At 45.1% G+C, this 17482-nt stretch overlaps 5 protein-coding genes and 1 long non-coding RNA gene across 6 annotated transcripts; 3 read left to right on the forward strand and 3 right to left on the reverse strand.

Annotated features, from left to right (window-relative positions):
- Window positions 1-7805: 7805 nt before the first annotated feature.
- LOC112351232 lies at window positions 7806-8801 on the reverse strand. Its single transcript, XR_002994062.1, has 4 exons — window positions 8764-8801; window positions 8603-8670; window positions 8410-8529; window positions 7806-8345 (listed from the first exon to the last, which is right to left on the reverse strand). It is a non-coding gene; the product is annotated as an uncharacterized LOC112351232 (long non-coding RNA).
- On the forward strand, window positions 8664-10933 carry LOC9643975 (vacuole membrane protein KMS1). The gene is made up of 8 exons (XM_002983573.2): window positions 8664-8954; window positions 9069-9280; window positions 9344-9422; window positions 9482-9793; window positions 9850-9995; window positions 10058-10174; window positions 10226-10390; window positions 10482-10933. The coding sequence occupies exons 1-8, from the start codon at window positions 8876-8878 to the stop codon at window positions 10662-10664; spliced, it is 1293 nt and encodes a 430-aa protein (XP_002983619.1). The 5' UTR covers window positions 8664-8875; the 3' UTR covers window positions 10665-10933.
- A 233-nt stretch (window positions 10934-11166) lies between these two features.
- On the forward strand, window positions 11167-12017 carry LOC112351231. The gene is made up of 3 exons (XM_024688706.1): window positions 11167-11413; window positions 11465-11567; window positions 11639-12017. Exons 1-3 carry the CDS (start codon window positions 11360-11362, stop codon window positions 11857-11859), a joined length of 378 nt encoding a protein of 125 aa, XP_024544474.1. The 5' UTR covers window positions 11167-11359; the 3' UTR covers window positions 11860-12017.
- A 68-nt stretch (window positions 12018-12085) lies between these two features.
- Window positions 12086-13404, reverse strand: LOC9651197 (ATP synthase subunit O, mitochondrial). The gene is made up of 6 exons (XM_024688705.1): window positions 13204-13404; window positions 13084-13146; window positions 12765-13008; window positions 12600-12712; window positions 12441-12530; window positions 12086-12380 (listed from the first exon to the last, which is right to left on the reverse strand). The coding sequence occupies exons 1-6, from the start codon at window positions 13354-13356 to the stop codon at window positions 12252-12254; spliced, it is 792 nt and encodes a 263-aa protein (XP_024544473.1). The 5' UTR covers window positions 13357-13404; the 3' UTR covers window positions 12086-12251.
- Window positions 13397-14130, forward strand: LOC9643976 (protein ELF4-LIKE 3). Its single transcript, XM_002983574.2, has 2 exons — window positions 13397-13453; window positions 13526-14130. Exon 2 carries the CDS (start codon window positions 13574-13576, stop codon window positions 13946-13948), a length of 375 nt encoding a protein of 124 aa, XP_002983620.1. The 5' UTR covers window positions 13397-13453; window positions 13526-13573; the 3' UTR covers window positions 13949-14130.
- Window positions 14054-15791, reverse strand: LOC9651198 (ankyrin repeat domain-containing protein 2A). The gene is made up of 9 exons (XM_002983690.2): window positions 15774-15791; window positions 15580-15715; window positions 15427-15518; window positions 15143-15349; window positions 14943-15091; window positions 14705-14870; window positions 14559-14651; window positions 14360-14499; window positions 14054-14291 (listed from the first exon to the last, which is right to left on the reverse strand). Exons 2-9 carry the CDS (start codon window positions 15596-15598, stop codon window positions 14192-14194), a joined length of 966 nt encoding a protein of 321 aa, XP_002983736.1. The 5' UTR covers window positions 15599-15715; window positions 15774-15791; the 3' UTR covers window positions 14054-14191.
- Between the last annotated feature and the right edge of the window lie 1691 nt (window positions 15792-17482).

Here is a 17482-nt window from a genome sequence, read left to right on the forward strand (position 1 = left end):
TTGGATGGACATTTGGAGTTTATGCTAGAAGATTATAAACTACTAAAAGAATTTGAAGCTCCCACAAAACTATCAATAAAGTTGTTGATAACCATGGCTAAAACAAAACTCAGAGCCATAATATAAATATCAGTTAATTATGAAATTCTAATAAATCAATTGCAATTTTGTGTGCAATTGCAAAACATTTAAACCAACCTTGAAATCATAATTTTAAACCAAAGAAAGGAACTTAGAAAACCACTGTAATTCATGAAATGCCATTATAACAATTAATACCAAATGTATCACATGTCATTGTCAAAGATAAAACATTAGTATCCTAATTTCAATATGAAATTTTTTTTGTGTTTCCTTTTAGTTTACAAAGTTTCCTGGACTTGTGCTTCAATGAAGAAAATATTGTAGTAGATTTGATGGTGGCAAAAATGCATGGATCTACATCAAAAGAGGTCATAATAGTATTTTTTATCTAAACATTGTATTATTGTATAAGATATGATAATGTTTTATAAATATTTTAATTTTTAAAATATATATTATACTATTTTTTAAAGAAAAATTATTAACTAAATTTTAAGCATTTTGTAATTTAAAACTTAATATTAAATGTTTTCTAATGTTTTTCAAGAAATATGAAATTCTATACTATATACTACTTGTTTAATACATATTTAGAGCATAAGTTTTATCATGGAAAAGTACATTTTTAATTAATTAAATTAAATGCTATAAAAATTGTATAGTTTATTAAAACTAGTTCCAAAATAAATTTGAAATTGATGTAATGTCGCGAATGTGACTTCAGGTATCGAAAGTTACCTGTCGGCTAGTCCTTTCGGATATTCTTTCCTTACTGCCACGATGGCAGGAGGTTGGTATTGCTAGACCCGTTATCAATTTTCCACTTGAGCTAGTTGAAAAACTGATCAATGACCATGTATTTAGATTGGATAAACATAAAGTAGAAACCCTATGTGTTTCTTGCTGAGCATACTCAGCCTGGTTTGAGAAACTTGAGTCATTGGCTTGCACTTGCTAGTATCAAGAACCCCCGCGATATTGAGATTGGTCCCTCAACATCGCTAGATGATAGCTTACCATGTCTGCCAAACACCCTCGCTATCATGCCCTTTGCATTAGTCTCATTTCGGTCCCAAATACTATTTATGGAAAGTGTCCAGATTTGCTCATTTGGCATATCTACGGAATGTAGAGATTGTTCTGAACACAATGGTGTTCGTCCCATGTCCAAATTCGCAATCTAAGGACATTCCATATTTAGTAAGTTTCGAGCTTGTCCCAGAGACTAACTCCTGATACTAAGGGAGGCTTGGGGTGAAAGCCCAAAGCGTGTATTCCTCAAAGGGGGGGGGCTGTGGGGGGTTCCAAATGTATAGTAAGGATAGTGGGTAGGTTGGGCATGGCCAACCAACCTAAGGTATAGTCTAACTCCCGCTTATGTGCCTGTCCTTGTTCTGCGTCCGGCTTGGGTCTAAACCCAAGTTCCATTCCATGCTAGCTAGTGGAGTACCTATATCCTCACGTTAGGCCACCGGTATGCCGAAATAGCGCCAAACTCCGTTTGGCTCCGTTTTACGTACTAGTCCTGGCATTGGGAAGCTGGTTGCTCCAGGACTGTTCCAAGTCGCTCTGGGCTCCTGTCCCTTCACTCCATGGGCTATATGCTCAAGAGTTGCTCCGTGGTTCGGTTCTATCACCCCTTGGCTCCACGTTTGGGAGTTTGGCACCGTTCCTTCGTTCAGTGGCCCAAGGCCCTGAACCTTGAGTTCCGCACCACATTCCTTTGGACATGTGGTATGTGACATGTGGCATCTGTAACGTGGCACAAAGAGGGTTTAGGTTCCGCTTCGTGGTGTTATCCTATGGTAAATCACCATAGGATAAAGGGTCAAAACCACGTGCACTACATTTGGTATCAGAGGATGAGTCTTAGCGAGTACTATTCAATGAGATTGGGCAACTAGTCTCATTGCATATGCAGAGATGAAAATGATAATCCGAGTGGGTACACGTTTGGGTGCTAAAACTTGGCAATCGTTCCTTGGGTATGGATTTGGTTACCGTTTTGTACCATATTATATGAGCTTGCTCTTGGGCTCATAGGAAGGATTGAGTTGTTCCAGAAGCATGAGTTTGCACTTGGGCTCATGAGTGAGGCACATTAGCAACTCAAGGTTACACTTTGAGTTGGTAGGATTAATATTAGCCTATTGGTGGTTCCATGAGTGGTTCTAGTGGTTCCATGAGTTATTCCTTGTACCATAGGTGAAAGCAAACCTCTCTGGGTTTGCTATGAGTGGCAAATAGGCTGGTCCGTAACTGTTTAGCATGGCACTAGTGGATCCTTCCTAGATATGATTATAAGTGAATCAATCAAAACTGTAGGGATTAGTCTATTGGTTCAAGTAGTCATTGCCATACTCTCTCATAAACTTTTCTTGGATTGGACTGAAGGCAGTGCGAAAGCAAGCTTGAGGTTTGGTCAAAAATGAGACCGAAAAGAGAGTCATCAGAGACGAAGGATCAAACACGTAAATCATTTTCTTTTCTTAGAGAGATGATTTGCAACAAGGTGTTAACTCATTGCTCGTGTTCACATCATGCAAACAAAAGTCCCTATCTTGATGCATGTTAGAAATGATGGTCTTACAATGGTGAGTTATGGGATGGATAGCAGTGAAGCGCTATACCATTTTGTCTAGGCTTGCTATTGGAAGACTTGGGTTGCAATACTCAATTCTTTTCCGGGGAACCTTGTTATTGCTCCTTGAGTAGCTTGGTGTTGGATTAGTGTTGAGTTTGGTCGGAAAGAGAGTGGCATGAGTTTGTTCGTGTTGTGAACAAAAATTAGTGGTGTTAAGTGTTGTAAATTTCTATTGATGGGGTGTGGCATTTATGTTGCATTTTGTCGAATCGAGTTGGCACTTGATATTCACATAAACCTTTGCAGTAGTGATATGGGCATTGCTCATAGTGTTACTCAATTGATGATCAAGTCATTGTGATACTTACATCATATCCATGTGATAATGAGCAATGTGTTTACGAAGTTGTTTGGTTAAATGATGATCAACCCCAAAGTGGTTGATGGAGAAGCTAGTCTACTTGTACGAAGTAGCATTGTAGTAGCTTTGACTAGATTTTCAATGGTGGTCCATTATGCTAAGCTTAAGCAGGTACCTTGTTTCATAGAGTTCGCCCATTAAAGTGTTGGAAAAAGGTTATAGCATTCGTTTGTTATAACTTGTCGGTTGACCCGTTAACACTTAGAGTAAATTGTTGGATGGAGAAAATGTGTAGTTGGGGCATTGACATCACTAGCACTTGTGCTAGTGGGGATGACATTGTTATGTTGAGTGACGAGGAGTTTTTTTTTCCTTAAGCTTGATTTTTCATGTCATTTTTCTTGTTAGTGTTTTGGCTTCACATTGGATCTTGAAGGTGATTGAAGAAAAGTGTTAGTGCAATGTGAATATCCGAAGATGTGGTTTTCGTGATCAAGCATTGGATGTTCATTTTGCACTTTGCGGATGTCGGTGTTGGATATCGGTTAAATGGGCAAAGATGTTCGATACTTAAGCATATTGATGGATCATGAGAATTTGTGTCAAGATGAACCTATGTGAAGTTGTTTGTAAGAGGAAGTTGGTTGAGTCTTGAAAGTTTGTATTCCTGGACTGAGAGCCATTCTTTCTCTAGGATGGAAATTTTTCCATAAATTTTTTTAGGCTTTTCCAATGGCTAATCTGTTGGTCACTTTGCTCGAAAACCATTCCGTTTTCGTAAGCTAGTACAAACTAGTGAAATGGTTGGAGTTGACTTTGGTTGGCTTAGACCTTAGTAAATAGTTTGTATGATGCAGCCCGGAAGGGATGTTGACTTTTGGGGCTAAGACAATTGAGTTGGATAGAGTCTAGAGTTAGTGTAGAAAAGTGGCTGTGCATTTTTCTTAGAAAGGTGTCCCTTGTACCTTTCTTTTGTAGTGTTATGCTTGGTGGCAGGTTGCACCTTGCATTACGTTAGACTCTATGAGAGTAGTGAGTTTTCACTGATCTTGACTTAGTCTTGGTGGCCCTGCGCCTTGGCTGAGGATTGTGATGTCCAACTTAGTTGTTTGAGGTTGAGATGTTGATACCTGTACTATAGCTATGTCTATAAGGAGGTTGTTGTACCGATATGAGTCCATCTCATGGTCTTCACTTTAGTTTCGACTGAGTGTTGATCATATAGCTAGTCTCTTCAAGGCATGCTCAGAGCTATTGACTAAATGCATTAGTGAGCTTATTGTGGTTGAGTTGGATTCGAGTGGTCATTTAGTTTGTGCTTGTCTATAAACTTTTATCTCGTACCTGGGGTATTGTGTTCATGTTAGACAAGTATGTGACTCGATAACATGATTTTTTTAACTGTGTTGATGTTCAAACGAACTGAGTGGCAAGTTGAGTTAGTTGTGTTCTAGACGAGATTATTTAGTAGAGGGTTGAACTTTAGCTTTTCCTTGAAAAGTGATTTAGTTGTGGACTATGCTAACTCTACGAGAGGAAGAGTTAGTGATCGATATTAGAATGTTGAGTCCTTGTTAGATTTGAGTTCGGGATATAGCGATCATTAATGATTTTTTTTGGGCTTGTTATGAAGTGAGTTATGTCTTACATTGCTAACACTTACTTAAGCAACTCTGGTTCCTTGGTATTATTGACCGGGATCTATTCAAATTAACTTATGCGATGGTTGGCATGACTAAGTGTTTGTTGGTCTTACCACATTCATTCTATTCTGTTGATTGTTGTTAGAGTTAGTTCTAATAGATTAGGATGTTATTTCCTTTGGGTGATACATTCGCGAGCATTGTGCTTGTCGGTTAAGGATACTTTGTGTTATTTGAGTTATCTTTCATAAGTGGTTTGGCATACTATCTACAATCTTTGGTAGTTAAGTTTTCTCATTGAGTGTACTTGATGATATACTTGCTATTGAATTTTGTTGGATGGTGAATCTTATATTTTCCAATGATAGTGATCTTGGTGGTTCCTATACTGTAATCCTAGTTTATCGGATGATAACTTACTTGGAATACTTTTGTGTTCTAACCTAAGATATATTCACTGATAATTAAGTCTCTAAGATATCATTGTTTATGACTTTGATATTGTCCATCTATTGATCTTTGAGTTTGGGCCAGTATAGGTAGATTGGCTTCAGCACTTCGTGTGCATGTTGAAATCTCTAATCATGGGATAGCTACTGTCGACTGGTCACATAACCCACCTCTCTGTTGATGTTCCTTTTTCGTTGAAAGGGCGTGACCGTGTAAACAACTCTAACTGCCTATTTACAGTAGTCTATCTAAACCTTACCGACGGGTTTGGTTTCTTTGCTTAGGAGGGTTGGGGCATCTGGCTTCTCTTTCTATGTCTCTGCGGGCAGGGGCATATCACACTTTTGTAAGTTAGGTGACTCCTAGAGCAGCAAGGGTGGCTAACTCTGTTGGTCATTTCCTTGTCGGCGACGGCCGGAAGGTGTTTGAGTTGGTAGTGCATCCGCGTTAAACAAAGAGGTTACCCCTTAACTCATTTAAGTTGGTGCATTTTTCTGGAGTTGTTTCCTTGGCGGTATTCTAGACTCGAGTATGCATCGACGAGGACATTGATCTTCCCTAGGGGGGGAGAGTGTCGCGAATGTGACTTCAGGTATTGAAAGTTACCTGTTGGCTAGTCCTTTTGGATATTCTTTCCTTACTACCACGATGGCAGAAGGTCGGTATTGCTAGACCCGTTATCAGTTTCCCACTTGAGCTAGTTGAGAAACTGGTCAATGACCATGCATTTAGATTGGATAAACATAAAGTAGGAACCCTATGTGTTTCTTGCTGAGCATACTCGGCCTGGTTTGAGAAACTTGAGTCATTGGCTTGCACTTGCTAGTATCAAGAACCCCCGCGATATTGAGATTGGTCCCTCAACATCGCTAGATGATAGCTTACCATGTCTGCCAAACACCCTCGCTATCATGCCCTTTGCGTTAGTCTCATTTCGGTCCTAAATGCTATTTATGGAAAGTGTCCAGATTTGCTCATTTGGCATATCTATGGAATGTAGAGATTGTTCTGAACACAATGGTGTTCATCCCATGTCCAAATTCGCAATCTAAGGACATTCCATATTTAGTAAGTTTCGAGCTTGTCCCAGAGACTAACTCTTGATACTAAGGGAGGCTTGGGGTGAAAGCCCAAAGCGTGTGTTCCTCAAAGGGGGGGGGTTGTGGGGGGTTCCAAATGTATAGTAGGGATAGTGGGTAGGTCGGGCATGGCTAACCAACTTGAGGCATAGTCTAACTCCCGCTTGTGTGCCTGTCTTTGTTCTGCATCCGGCTTGGGTCTAAGCCCAAGTTCCATTCCATGCTAGCTAGTGGAGTACCTATATCCTCACGTTAGGCCACCGGTATGCCGAAATAGCGCCAAACTCCGTTTGGCTTCGTTTTGCGTACTGATCCTGGCATTGGGAAGCTGGTTGCTCCAGGACTGTTCCAAGTCGCTCCGGGCTCCTATCCCTTCACTCCTTGGGCTATATGCTCAAGAGTTGCTCCGTGGTTCGGTTCTATCACTCCTTGGCTCTACGTTTGGGAGTTTGGCACCGTTCCTTCGTTCAGTGGCCCAAGGTCCTGAACCTTGAGTTCCGCACCATGTTCCTTTGGACACATGGCATGTGACACATGGCATCTGTCACGTGGCACAAAGAGGGTTTAGGTTCCGCTTCGTGGTGTTATCCTATGGTAAATCACCATAGGATAAAGGGTCAAAACCACATGTGCTACATGTAATCATAGATATTGTTTTGTATTTGAGAAGGTTGTGGTAAATTTTTTATTTAAAATAAAAAACTCAAAAACTATTATTTCAATATTGTTAGCACTTATTTAAATTTGTTAGATTAATTAAGAAAGGCTTATACTGGGGATGATAATATTGTGGCTGCAACCTTAAAAGTACATTTATATATGTCATTTTTCTTTAGTTCATCACATGAGCTGGTGAAAAAGCTTTTAGAGTTATTGAAAAAGAAGAATAAACTTGAGTTAACAAAAAAGTTGCCTAAATATTTGAAAAAGCAAAAGCAAATAAGCCAAATAAACTGGAGTTGAAAATATTATTAATGCTCCTCTTTTTGTTCTTCTACTACTTATTTTAACTCTTTTCTCAACCTCATTCTTTGTTAACTCACTGGAAAACACCATTAACTTCTCTTAGTCCACTAAGTAAATTTTTTAACTTCTAATTACTAACCACTTCTCAACTCGTTATTCTAAACTACTCTGGTATAACCACTTAATACCGGCTGCCTAAAGTTTTGTGGTATAAGGTTTAGAGGTACATGATAACATGGAGGATCAGATCATGGGTTATGAAGGATGACAATGTAAGTAGTACATAAGCAAGTGTTCGAGAATTTGTAACATACCTATGTCTATCTGTGTTTGAGTTGAGATTTTTCTGTGTTTCAGAGTGTGAAGTGGAGAGGCTTGAAGCTTGCAACATCCTGTGCAAGCACCTTGAGCTGAGTCACTGTAGTGTAAGAGTTCCAATGTTTTTTCCTTGGCATGTGCGGAATCCCGAGGAGGAAAAGCTCGTCGTGGAAATGCAAGCCAAGCTCGGCAAAGTGGGCCAAGATCGATGCCTGGCGCACTGACAACGATGTCAAAGACTTGTGGAGTAACAGGCAGAAGAGGCAGAAGAGGGCACTGCAGCGGCAAAGGCGACTGCTCCGGCCTCGACTTGCACGACATGAACAAGGAGCCCCTCGACGAGTTCTCTGCATTCCAGGTAAGAAGAAAAGCCACACTTGTAACTTAATCTTCCAGCCATCTCGCAAGCCTGTAGAGCTGAAACGAAACTAACGAAACAGATAGAAAGAGAATGCTACGCACTGTAAGGAAATCCCCCCTCCAAGAAGGGACCAAAGAACACGCAGAGATGCGAGAAAACCCTGACAGGTTGACTGGAAAAACAAAATAAAGAGCGTGCCTCGTTCATTGTTCACAGCCACAGTTGTTTTCTCGACCGCACAGGTTCCGAGTCCTGCACGCTGCTGTCGTCGCCCTTCCAGAGCTTCGCCCGGCGTCTCTGTTTCGGGAACGAGGAGGAGGGCGACACCTTCCGGGAGCAGTCCAAGGAGTGGAAACCTACCAGGCAGAGCTTGCAGGCCTTCAGTGACTTGGAAGACATGGAAGTCGTCTGGATCACTGCAAAGTTGCCGGACACGGATTTCTCAAACTCGAATGCCGCGGCAGCAGAAGTGGCAGCAGCGCAGCCACGACTGGAACCCCTGCAGCTCAACACCAACATCACCCAAGCCAGCAAAATCAGCAGCAGCAGCAAGGTGGTGGTACCTTTAGAGAGCGGACTCTTCCTCTTTCATGGACGCATCTGGATGAAGGCACAAGAGCGGCAGCTTCTCCCATTGCGGTGGACTGCCAGCAAACTGGCTGATACGTTGGATTCGCTCAGTCCTGCTAAGTTCGTCAGTATGTTTAGTCTAGTCGAGTGATTTTCTTCTCCGATATAGCAGCTAGAGGCTTTTACCTGGTAGCCTTGTAGCGGTAGTAGCAATTTTGTTACATAGAGAGCAAAACTCTCTTCACCTAGAACAGCTAGAAGAACAGCACGATTCGATAGAGCTCAAACGTGGAGGAATGCCGAGAATGCGGCAAAAGGATCTAGCTAAGATTCGTCGCGGCGATTACCTTGGAAAGCGCGCTTAGCCGGCCTCGAAATACTTCGGGCCCTCCGACGTCCAAGAGCCCTAATCTGCCCAAGGCGCTAGGGTTTGTCACGCGCATTGGTCGCGCCTCCCCAATGGCGGACGAATTCTCCTCGCCGGTAGCGCCCACCGCCAGCTCCAGCTTCACCAGCACCATCGGGATCGATCCAATGAGTAAGTGTCGTTCGCTCTTTCCAGCGCTCTCATCGATCTCGCGCTCGCTCGAAATTTCGAGCTCTTAGACACCGATTTCCTTCTTTTTTTCTTTTTTCACTTCGTTCCTTCCAGAACGGTTGAAGAGGATGCATACCAGACAACGCGAGCAGCTCGTTCTCACGAAGCAGCCGCTCACGACCACGAAATTCTTCCTGCTGGCCATGCTCCAACATCTGGGACGGATTTGGATCTACGCTGCGAGGCACAGATTCACGTTTCTCTTGTTCCTTTTTCTCTGCTTCGCGTCGGGATGCACACTGCTGGTGGTCGGAGGGTATGAGAAGGTATTTATTTCTCTTCTCCCATTCAAGCCTGCTCTTCATGAAAGCTCGATTCTTCTCTCGCAGGTAATGGAGGAAGCCTGGCTATATTTTCGTTTCGCTGTATGGTGGATCGGCCTTGGAGTGGCTTCTTCGATCGGACTCGGTAAAGTTCCTGGATTTTTTTAAAAGGTTTCTCTCTTAAAGTCTTACGCGTTTCTCCAGGCTCGGGACTACACACGTTCGTGCTCTACCTTGGTCCTCACATTGCCATGTTTACGCTCAAAGCCACCCTCTGTGGACGCGACGACTTAAAGTCCGCGCCATACGACACACCATATTTTGGAACGAGTGCCTCATGGGCGGACAAGGACTGTACGAGCATTGGAGCTCCCCAGTTTCCCCGGCTTGCATCCGAGCACGAGAGTTACATGGTCCCGCTCTACAATGTCTTGGTACAAGTCCAGCCCGAGGCAGTCTTGTGGGGGATTGGGACGGCCCTTGGAGAGCTTCCGCCTTACTTTGTTTCTAGAGCAGGTATCCTCATTTCATTTGCTTTTAAGTTTCGTGTCACTGACTTAGAAGGTCCGCAGCTCGGTTGTCTGGCGAGCGTCTAAAGGCTCTTGACGACATCGAGAACGAGTCCGCCACAAAGGATTCCTTGCTGACGCGAGTAAGGCAGTGGATGGTGACGAAAATCCAGCGGTTTGGATTTTTCACGATCTTGATTTGTGCTTCGGTATGTCTATATTATTTCTTTTTAGTGTTGCTTTTTGGCACGACTCACGCTCCGTTCCGCAGGTGCCGAATCCGTTGTTCGATTTAGCGGGAATGATGTGTGGGCATTTTCTTGTTCCTTTCTGGAAGTTTTTCCTGGCCACCTTATTGGGGAAGGCAGTCATCAAGACGCACATACAGGTACTGTATCTTGACAGTAACAGAAAATCTCATTTGTGCACTGTTTGGCAGACGATTTTCATCATCTTGGCTTGCAACGCGCACTTGGTAGAGCTCATATTGGACTCGCTAACCTGGAGCTTATCTAAGGTGCCTACGTTCTCCTTCATCTTGCCGAGAATCAGGACCACTCTACAAGGTGCCCAGGAGAGCTTTCGTCACGGCCAGCAAGCGAAAGTAAGTAGTCTCTCCAAGATCCTTGGTACTGACAAGATTGAAGACGCAAAATCTAGTCTTGTTCCTCGGTACTGATGGATGTTGCTTTCAGTCCGGGCAGCCAAACATGGTCGCGTTCGCCTGGAACACCTTCGTGATGGTCATACTCATGGGATTCCTGGCTTCCATCGTGAATTCCACGGCGCAGGGCTATCTCATGCAACGCCAGCTGCGAGAAATGGAGACGGTCGAGAAGCAAGAGGAGCAACAACAACAAGCTCCTCGTCAGGATTGAGTCCCAAGAACTCACTCACTGACCCTTCTCCTCGAATTTTTTTCTCTCTCTCTTTCTTTTTCTCTGTTCTCCTTTTGGGAAGCTAACCAGCAGGCAGACTAGAAGAGGCAGTACCGCCAAGATCACTACTCTCTCCTTGATTCCTCGATTCCTTCGAACGACAACGATGACAATATCATAGCCATAGCAATTGTACATGAACACCACGATTCTTCTTACTCGAACGATTCAATCAAAACGTTGACTTAGTTGACTAAGTCAACGAAAAACATTGACTCTAATGGTCAATGGACAATCGTGCGTTCGCATTGTATATTGTTGGGTCAACAGCACTGCCACGTGACCGTGGACCCACGAGGAAGCATTAAAATAGCACACTTCACATGACGGTCACATGGCAAATTATCCGTTAGCAAGCCTGGCCGTTGGATGGCGCGACAGCAGTCTCGGTTCGACGGTGGACGGGAGTTGCTTAGAAACCACGCCGCATTGCATATCGCTTTCGCCGCGTGCCGCGACTTCAAGCGTTGGATGCGGGCTCGCGACGGTTGAGATGTGAATGACATGCTGACGGTTGATGGGTGCCGATCAACGGCACAGCTTTGCTTTCCACGATTTCCACGAACAGCAAAGAGCGGCAGTGTTTTAAAGAAGGAAGAAGGAAATCTCTTGTGATTTCCAGTTTGATCCTCGCTATGAGCGCGCGCAGGCCGCCGGAAGAGACAATCTCCAGCTCCTACATTTTCAAGGTAGCAATTTGACTTAAAAATTTTGGAGCAGCCTTTTACTTGGATTTGTAGGTGCATTACTTGATCGAGAGATGCCTGCTGCTACATATGGATCAAGAAGAAACCATCGAAGCTCTGGCACAAGCGAATGTAGACCCAGCCATTGCTGAAATAGGTACCTCGAAAATCCATGAATAGTTTGATGATAATCCTCTTTTCTTTTCTTGTTCTTGCTTGGATCGCTAGTTTGGAATGAGCTCGTCAAGGCCAACACCGAGTTCTTCGCGCACTACTTTCGAGCGAGAGAGGCCAAGCGCAGCAGCAGCAGACCCGCCGATTCTTCTTCCAGCCGGAGCAGCAGCCCAACACCGTGGAGCTCGAGTTTATCCGTACCAAACTTCTGTAAGGATCAAGGCTGCTTTAGTTCGGATACCTCTTCGGAGAAGCTTAGGAAGAATCGCGAATAAAGACGATCTTTTTCGCGCTCCAGGCCTATAAAACCGCACGAATCCCCGTACCTGCTTGCGAGCATACTTTCCAGAGAGGAAAGAAATTTGTCTTTTGCCTGCATTAAAACGGGTAGAACAAAAAAAGGAAGTCGAATTTAAGAACCTACTTGGTCCCATTGCAGAGCAAAAACTGGCACATGTTCGAGAACGACTATTGTCCTGCACTCACAAACAAACTCGTGAATCACGAAGCGAAAGTAGCAATCGGTTCTCTTTTCTGATACTTGTACATGAGATTTACGCTTGGTCTGCAACACCACCATGGTTGTCATCAATATCAGCTTATTGTCACACACCTTTCGCTTTTTGCTAAATTATTCCAAGAGTCTCTTCGAGTTCTTGATCCCACCTCACGCATCCATTTGCGAGAGGGACTCGAGCAAAACCTTCTCGATCTGCACTATTCTCTTGCCGATGGACATGTCCACGAGCTTGTCCCCGACCTCCACGATACAGCCCCCTATGATGTCCTCGTTGATCTAAGCCCAAAAAAGTAGCTAACCGGTAAGAGCGCATTAGCAAGAGGGAATCGCGCATACCTTTGTCTCAATGATCGCAGTTTGTCCAGGCTCTAGCATCGTGTCCACCACATTCTTCTTTATGTAATCCAAATCGGAGGATGAGGGCTCCTGAAAGAGGAGAGAAACGAAAAACCACGCAAATGTTAATGCCAGCAACCAGGCTTCACTAGTACGTACATCTGCTGTGGTAATAAGCGTTCGTATACGCCCCCTGTGAGCGTCCATCACCTCGGCAAACGATTTCGCGATCCTTGGAAAGAGTTTGAACTGGCCATCCTCAGCTAAGATTGCTGCTCAAACAACCACAATCAGAAAAGACGAGAGAAAAAAAGGCAAACTTACTTAGAAAGTTCATGGTGATCGTATGTAGATTGGAGTCACCAAAGACTTTCTTCACGGTCTCAATGCGGTCTTCCCTCTTCATGAAGATATCCTCCGCGAAAGCTTGAAACTCGGGGGACTGCGCGACCGCGGCTGCGATCGCCCGCATTTCAGAGTCCACTTGGTCGGTAGCCTCGGCCCTCACAGCCGTCACATACAAGGAAGCAGCGTAGTTGCCATGAACACCACTCAAGAGTTTCGGCATCTACAAGAAAGAAAAAAAGAAAAACACCATCCCTTCATGCAAGCCCAAAAGAGAGAGAAAAAAAATCTTCCTTACCTTCACAGGAGGAGGTAGAGGAGGCAAATCCTCCTTGGCTTTATCAGCGAAATCCCTCGCATCCTAGCAATCGCAACCTACATTAGCTCGAGGAGCGGCAAGAAAGAAAAGGTAGCCTACCCGGCGAGAGAAAAGGAGTGCCGGACGAACAAGAGGCGATCTGTTGACACTCGCGACCTGCGACAAGAATCGAGTCACTAGAGGCGCTGCTCGCTCCTCCTGCCGCGCGAGAATCGCCCACGCCCCGCGCAGCGCTCCCGCCGCTCGCCGCATTGGATCGCTGTAGGTAGAAGAAACCCTAGCTCAGTTCTAGCTAGGGCAAAGTGAAATATTTCGAGCGGAGACGATGAATCCATGCGCGCCAGTGGTGGTAAGTAGCAAATCTCTCCCCTCTCCCAGCTCCTCCACCGATCTCACAATTCGTGCGTGGGATTCTTCCCAGGAATGATCGCGCCTCTCCCAAAATCTCTCGCGAGCGCAAAGATTTTCCATGGAAGCCGACGCATCGTCGGCGCCAGCAAAGGCGCCGCCAGTGGACAGGAAGATGTGGGCGGCGTTCGAGCGGGGATTTAGCCAGGTCCAATTCCTGCTCGATCACAACCGGCTCCTCATCAACGAGATCAACCAGAACCAGGAATCCAAGGTCCCCGAGAGCCTGTCCAGGAACGTGGTGCTCATCAAGGAGCTCAACAAGAACATCGGCCAGGTCGTGAGCTTGTACTCCACCATCTCCTCCTCGTTCGTCAAGTCTTTCGAGAATTCGCAAGAGGGCGATTCCATCCCAGCGCCAGGGACCGCGAAAGCCATGGATTCTCCCGCCGCTGCCGCTGGAGCGGTGGGTCACAAGAGAGTTCGATCGTCATAGCGAAGCAGCACTCTGGAAGAGCTGTGGAAGGAACTTCTTTGATTCTTTTCCTCGCTGGGAGGAAGTTTTATACCAAAAGGAAAAGCTATGTTTGTAGCGATGCTGTGGAGTTTAAAAGGTTTTCTTTGTAGCTATAATGATAAGAGGAAAAAATCCAACACCAGGAACTTCTACGCCTTCAAGTATAGTTTTCACACAATCCCCAACGAATTCGTTCTTCTCGCCTTGTGATTCCGATTTCTCTCAGAGGAAAACGTCGTTTTGCAAGAGCTGGACGATCTCGTCCTGATTGTTGAGCTTGGCAACGTCCATTGGAGTTTTGCTGTCCATGTTTCTTACAGTCCTATTGGAACAAGGAAAAGTTAGTCCAATCCAAGCGCGAAAGAACGAAGAGGCTTTCGAGACACTTACACGGCCGCTCCGTTCTTCAATAGCAGCTCCACGCATTCCTTCCGGCCGTAGCCACCAGCGTAATGCAATGGAGTGTTGTTGTTCTTGTCCACCGAGTCCACGAACGCCCCAGCCTCGAGAAGAGCTTCCGCGCATTTCAACTGGAAAGAGATGACAGATGAGTCGTGGAGGAGGAAATCAACTCAATCTATTTGCTTACCTCTCCGTATCCACAAGCAAAATGAAGTGCTGTTCTCCCTTCCGAGTCTTTCTCATCCTTGTTTGCACCGTCTGCTAGAAGAACTTTCAACCCCTGGGTATGAAGAGCATGAGAAAAACAAAATTATATAGAGAAAACTCAGGTACCTCAATGTCGCCAGTGCTAGCGGTGTGATGAAGGGTCAGTTCCTCCTCTTCCTCGCCCTCGGCTTCCGCTTCTTCGACTTCCTCCCTTGGCAAGCCAAAGTGCTGCGGACCCCCTACTCCCATTGCCCGTCCTAGCTTGTTAAGAACATCGGGATCATTCCAGTACCTGGCAAAAGTTCACATCACAAAAGTCAGTCACTTGCACGAGTGAGAGAGAATAAGGAAAAGAGGATCGTACTTCATCATAGCTGCTGGGCCTCCTTGCTCGATCTCGTCGAGAACTGGCTTCAAAGCGGGATCCTCTCTGATTTGCGACATGCGTGCCTCGAGTTGCTCCTTATGAGCTGGATTAGTCATGTTCTGGAGCATTGCTGCCATGGATGGATCCTGGAAAACAGAGAAACAAGAGCTTGAGACAATAGAGCTTCCAAACACTACCTGCATGAGAGCATTGCCAAGGCGCTCCGCCATGCTCATGAACTGTGGGTTTTGCATAACTTGCTGCATTGCCTGGAAGTATTGATTCGTGTCGAGCTGTGGAACACCGTCTCCGGCGGTCTGGACGCTCTCGGATAGTTGCTGTGCCATGCGATTGAATGCCGGATCCTTGGCAATTTGCTCCGCCATGTCTTTGATGCTTGGATCCTGGCAAAAAAAAAGAAAAAGAGTGCAGTTCAAGAAAATTTCTAGCAAAACAGTATCTAGAAAGAACTAAAGCTTACATTCAACAAGCTCGTCATCGCCGACATGTCGAAAGCGTTGAAATCCGCCTGCGATGAGGAGGACTCGGATTTCTTGTCATCCGCGGCCTTTTCTGCGAATCGCAAAGCAATGCCGAGTGAGAAATTGACCTAATCTATGCGCGAAACCCCGACCTGCTGGAGCCGACGCCATGGCGCCGCGATAGAGACGATCCCCGAATTCGTGAGAAACAATCCCCGCCCTGCGAATCGCGCAACCCTAGCACTGCTCTCCCCGACGAAGCGGATAAGCCGGAGCCTCCAATCAACCCTAGAACAATGAAATCATATTGGGTAAAAGTAGTAAATAAATCTACCAAGAAATGTACCTGGGGTTAAAACTACTCCAAGCTTGCTGTCACTCACAGCCACACCATGGCCATATCTTATCCCTTCCAAGGAGAGGATATTCGCCTCTTCGTGTCGTGTCACGAGGAAGAAATATGCCAGTTCCAGCAAATCTATCGATACGTCTTCGTTGCTTGCTTTGACAACGAGGTTCTTTTTTAATTTACAGCTTTTTACTAATTGACTTCTGCCTTTGATAGAAAAGAATTAAGAATATTCGGAATTGTTAAAATGTTTACTTGATTTATGTAAACTGCATCAACTAAAGCCAAAAGGACCGTCCTTTGTTTAGCGAACCTTTTGATTGCTTTACTATAAAGGTAGAACTAAGTTCTAGGGTTTACTTACACATGGAAAAGTCTCCAAGCCAAAAGCAAAAGAAAGAGTGGCGGACGAACGCATATTTCTATGCTTCCAAGGGCCAATACGTGAGGGCGATGATCTACGCCGAGCTGCTAGGGCAGCCTCCAGATATGATGGAGATCATGGATCTCATCGCGCCAACCGAGCCGGACTTCTTCAAGAAGCAGTTCGAGCTATGCAAACACCCCCCGCTACCATATACCTACCCATGATTAAATCTATCATCCTTTGTAACTTCAAGTATAGACTATAGTCTGTTTCCAAAATCTATCACCTTCAGCCATGTTATAGTTTGTTTTCAAATCTATCATCCTTTGTACCTTCAACTATGTTATAATTTCTTTTCAAATCTATCATCCTTTGTACCTTCAGCTATGTTGTAATCCATCATCTTGTTTTAAAAATATATACTATTCCACGTGGCAAACCATACAGGTGGAAAACGGTGGCCGGCTCAAGCAGCAAGCGCGCGCAAATTTTCCATCATTGTTCTCCTCCTTTTTTCTTGGGTTCACTCTCTCTCATTCTCAATCTCCATCTCTATTGTCTTGCAAAAGAGATTTCTAGCCATGGCCTGGGACAATTGGGGAGCTCCTCCGCCAAAGAAGCGCTACTCCAAGAAGGAGCGCTTCCCAGTTCCATGGAGAAAGGTGGAGATCCCACGCAAGAAGGAGAGGAGGCGGCCCGCTTCGCCGCTGGACGACCACCTGGATCAAGCCAAGGTGAAGAAATACCGCAAGAACAAGAAGAAGCGGCTCCCGCACGACCCTCCCGTTGTGCCGGGGGAGATCTCGCCATGCAAGCCACTCTCGTATATCGGGTTCTTCCGCCCAAAGTTGGCCAAGCAAGCGGATGAAGAGGAGGAGCCAAATCCCCAAGGCCAGATCACCATGACCAAGCCTGATGCATTTCTGGATTTCTTCAAACCCCTGCGCTGGATCCGAGGCTGTCCCGCACCCAGGAGTGTTGTTCATGCTCCAAAGCCGCCGCCGGATCCAAAGCTGGTTCCTCGGGTCAGGAAGAAACGTGTAAGCCTCGATCTTAGGATTTTACATAAGAATTGATACGTGATCATCCATGCAGAGGAAATATAAGGTTCGTGGCTACAAAGTTAGGCGAGGATGGTATTGCGAGCAAGTCGGATACAAGCTCAGGAACACACCTGTTGAGAATTTCCTGTGCTACTCATCCGAGGAGAAGGAGGTTGGAACCTAAATCTTTCTTGTGAGAATGTTTCTAAGGTAAACTCTTCTGAAGTTGCTCTCGCGAGATTGTTTGGCTGATTGCTTGCGTTGTTTTTCCCTGGAAAAGCTGGTCGAGAGGATCA

This window comes from Selaginella moellendorffii, unplaced genomic scaffold (genome assembly GCF_000143415.4).
Source record: "Selaginella moellendorffii unplaced genomic scaffold, v1.0 SELMOscaffold_59, whole genome shotgun sequence".
Classification (NCBI taxonomy): domain Eukaryota; kingdom Viridiplantae; phylum Streptophyta; class Lycopodiopsida; order Selaginellales; family Selaginellaceae; genus Selaginella; species Selaginella moellendorffii.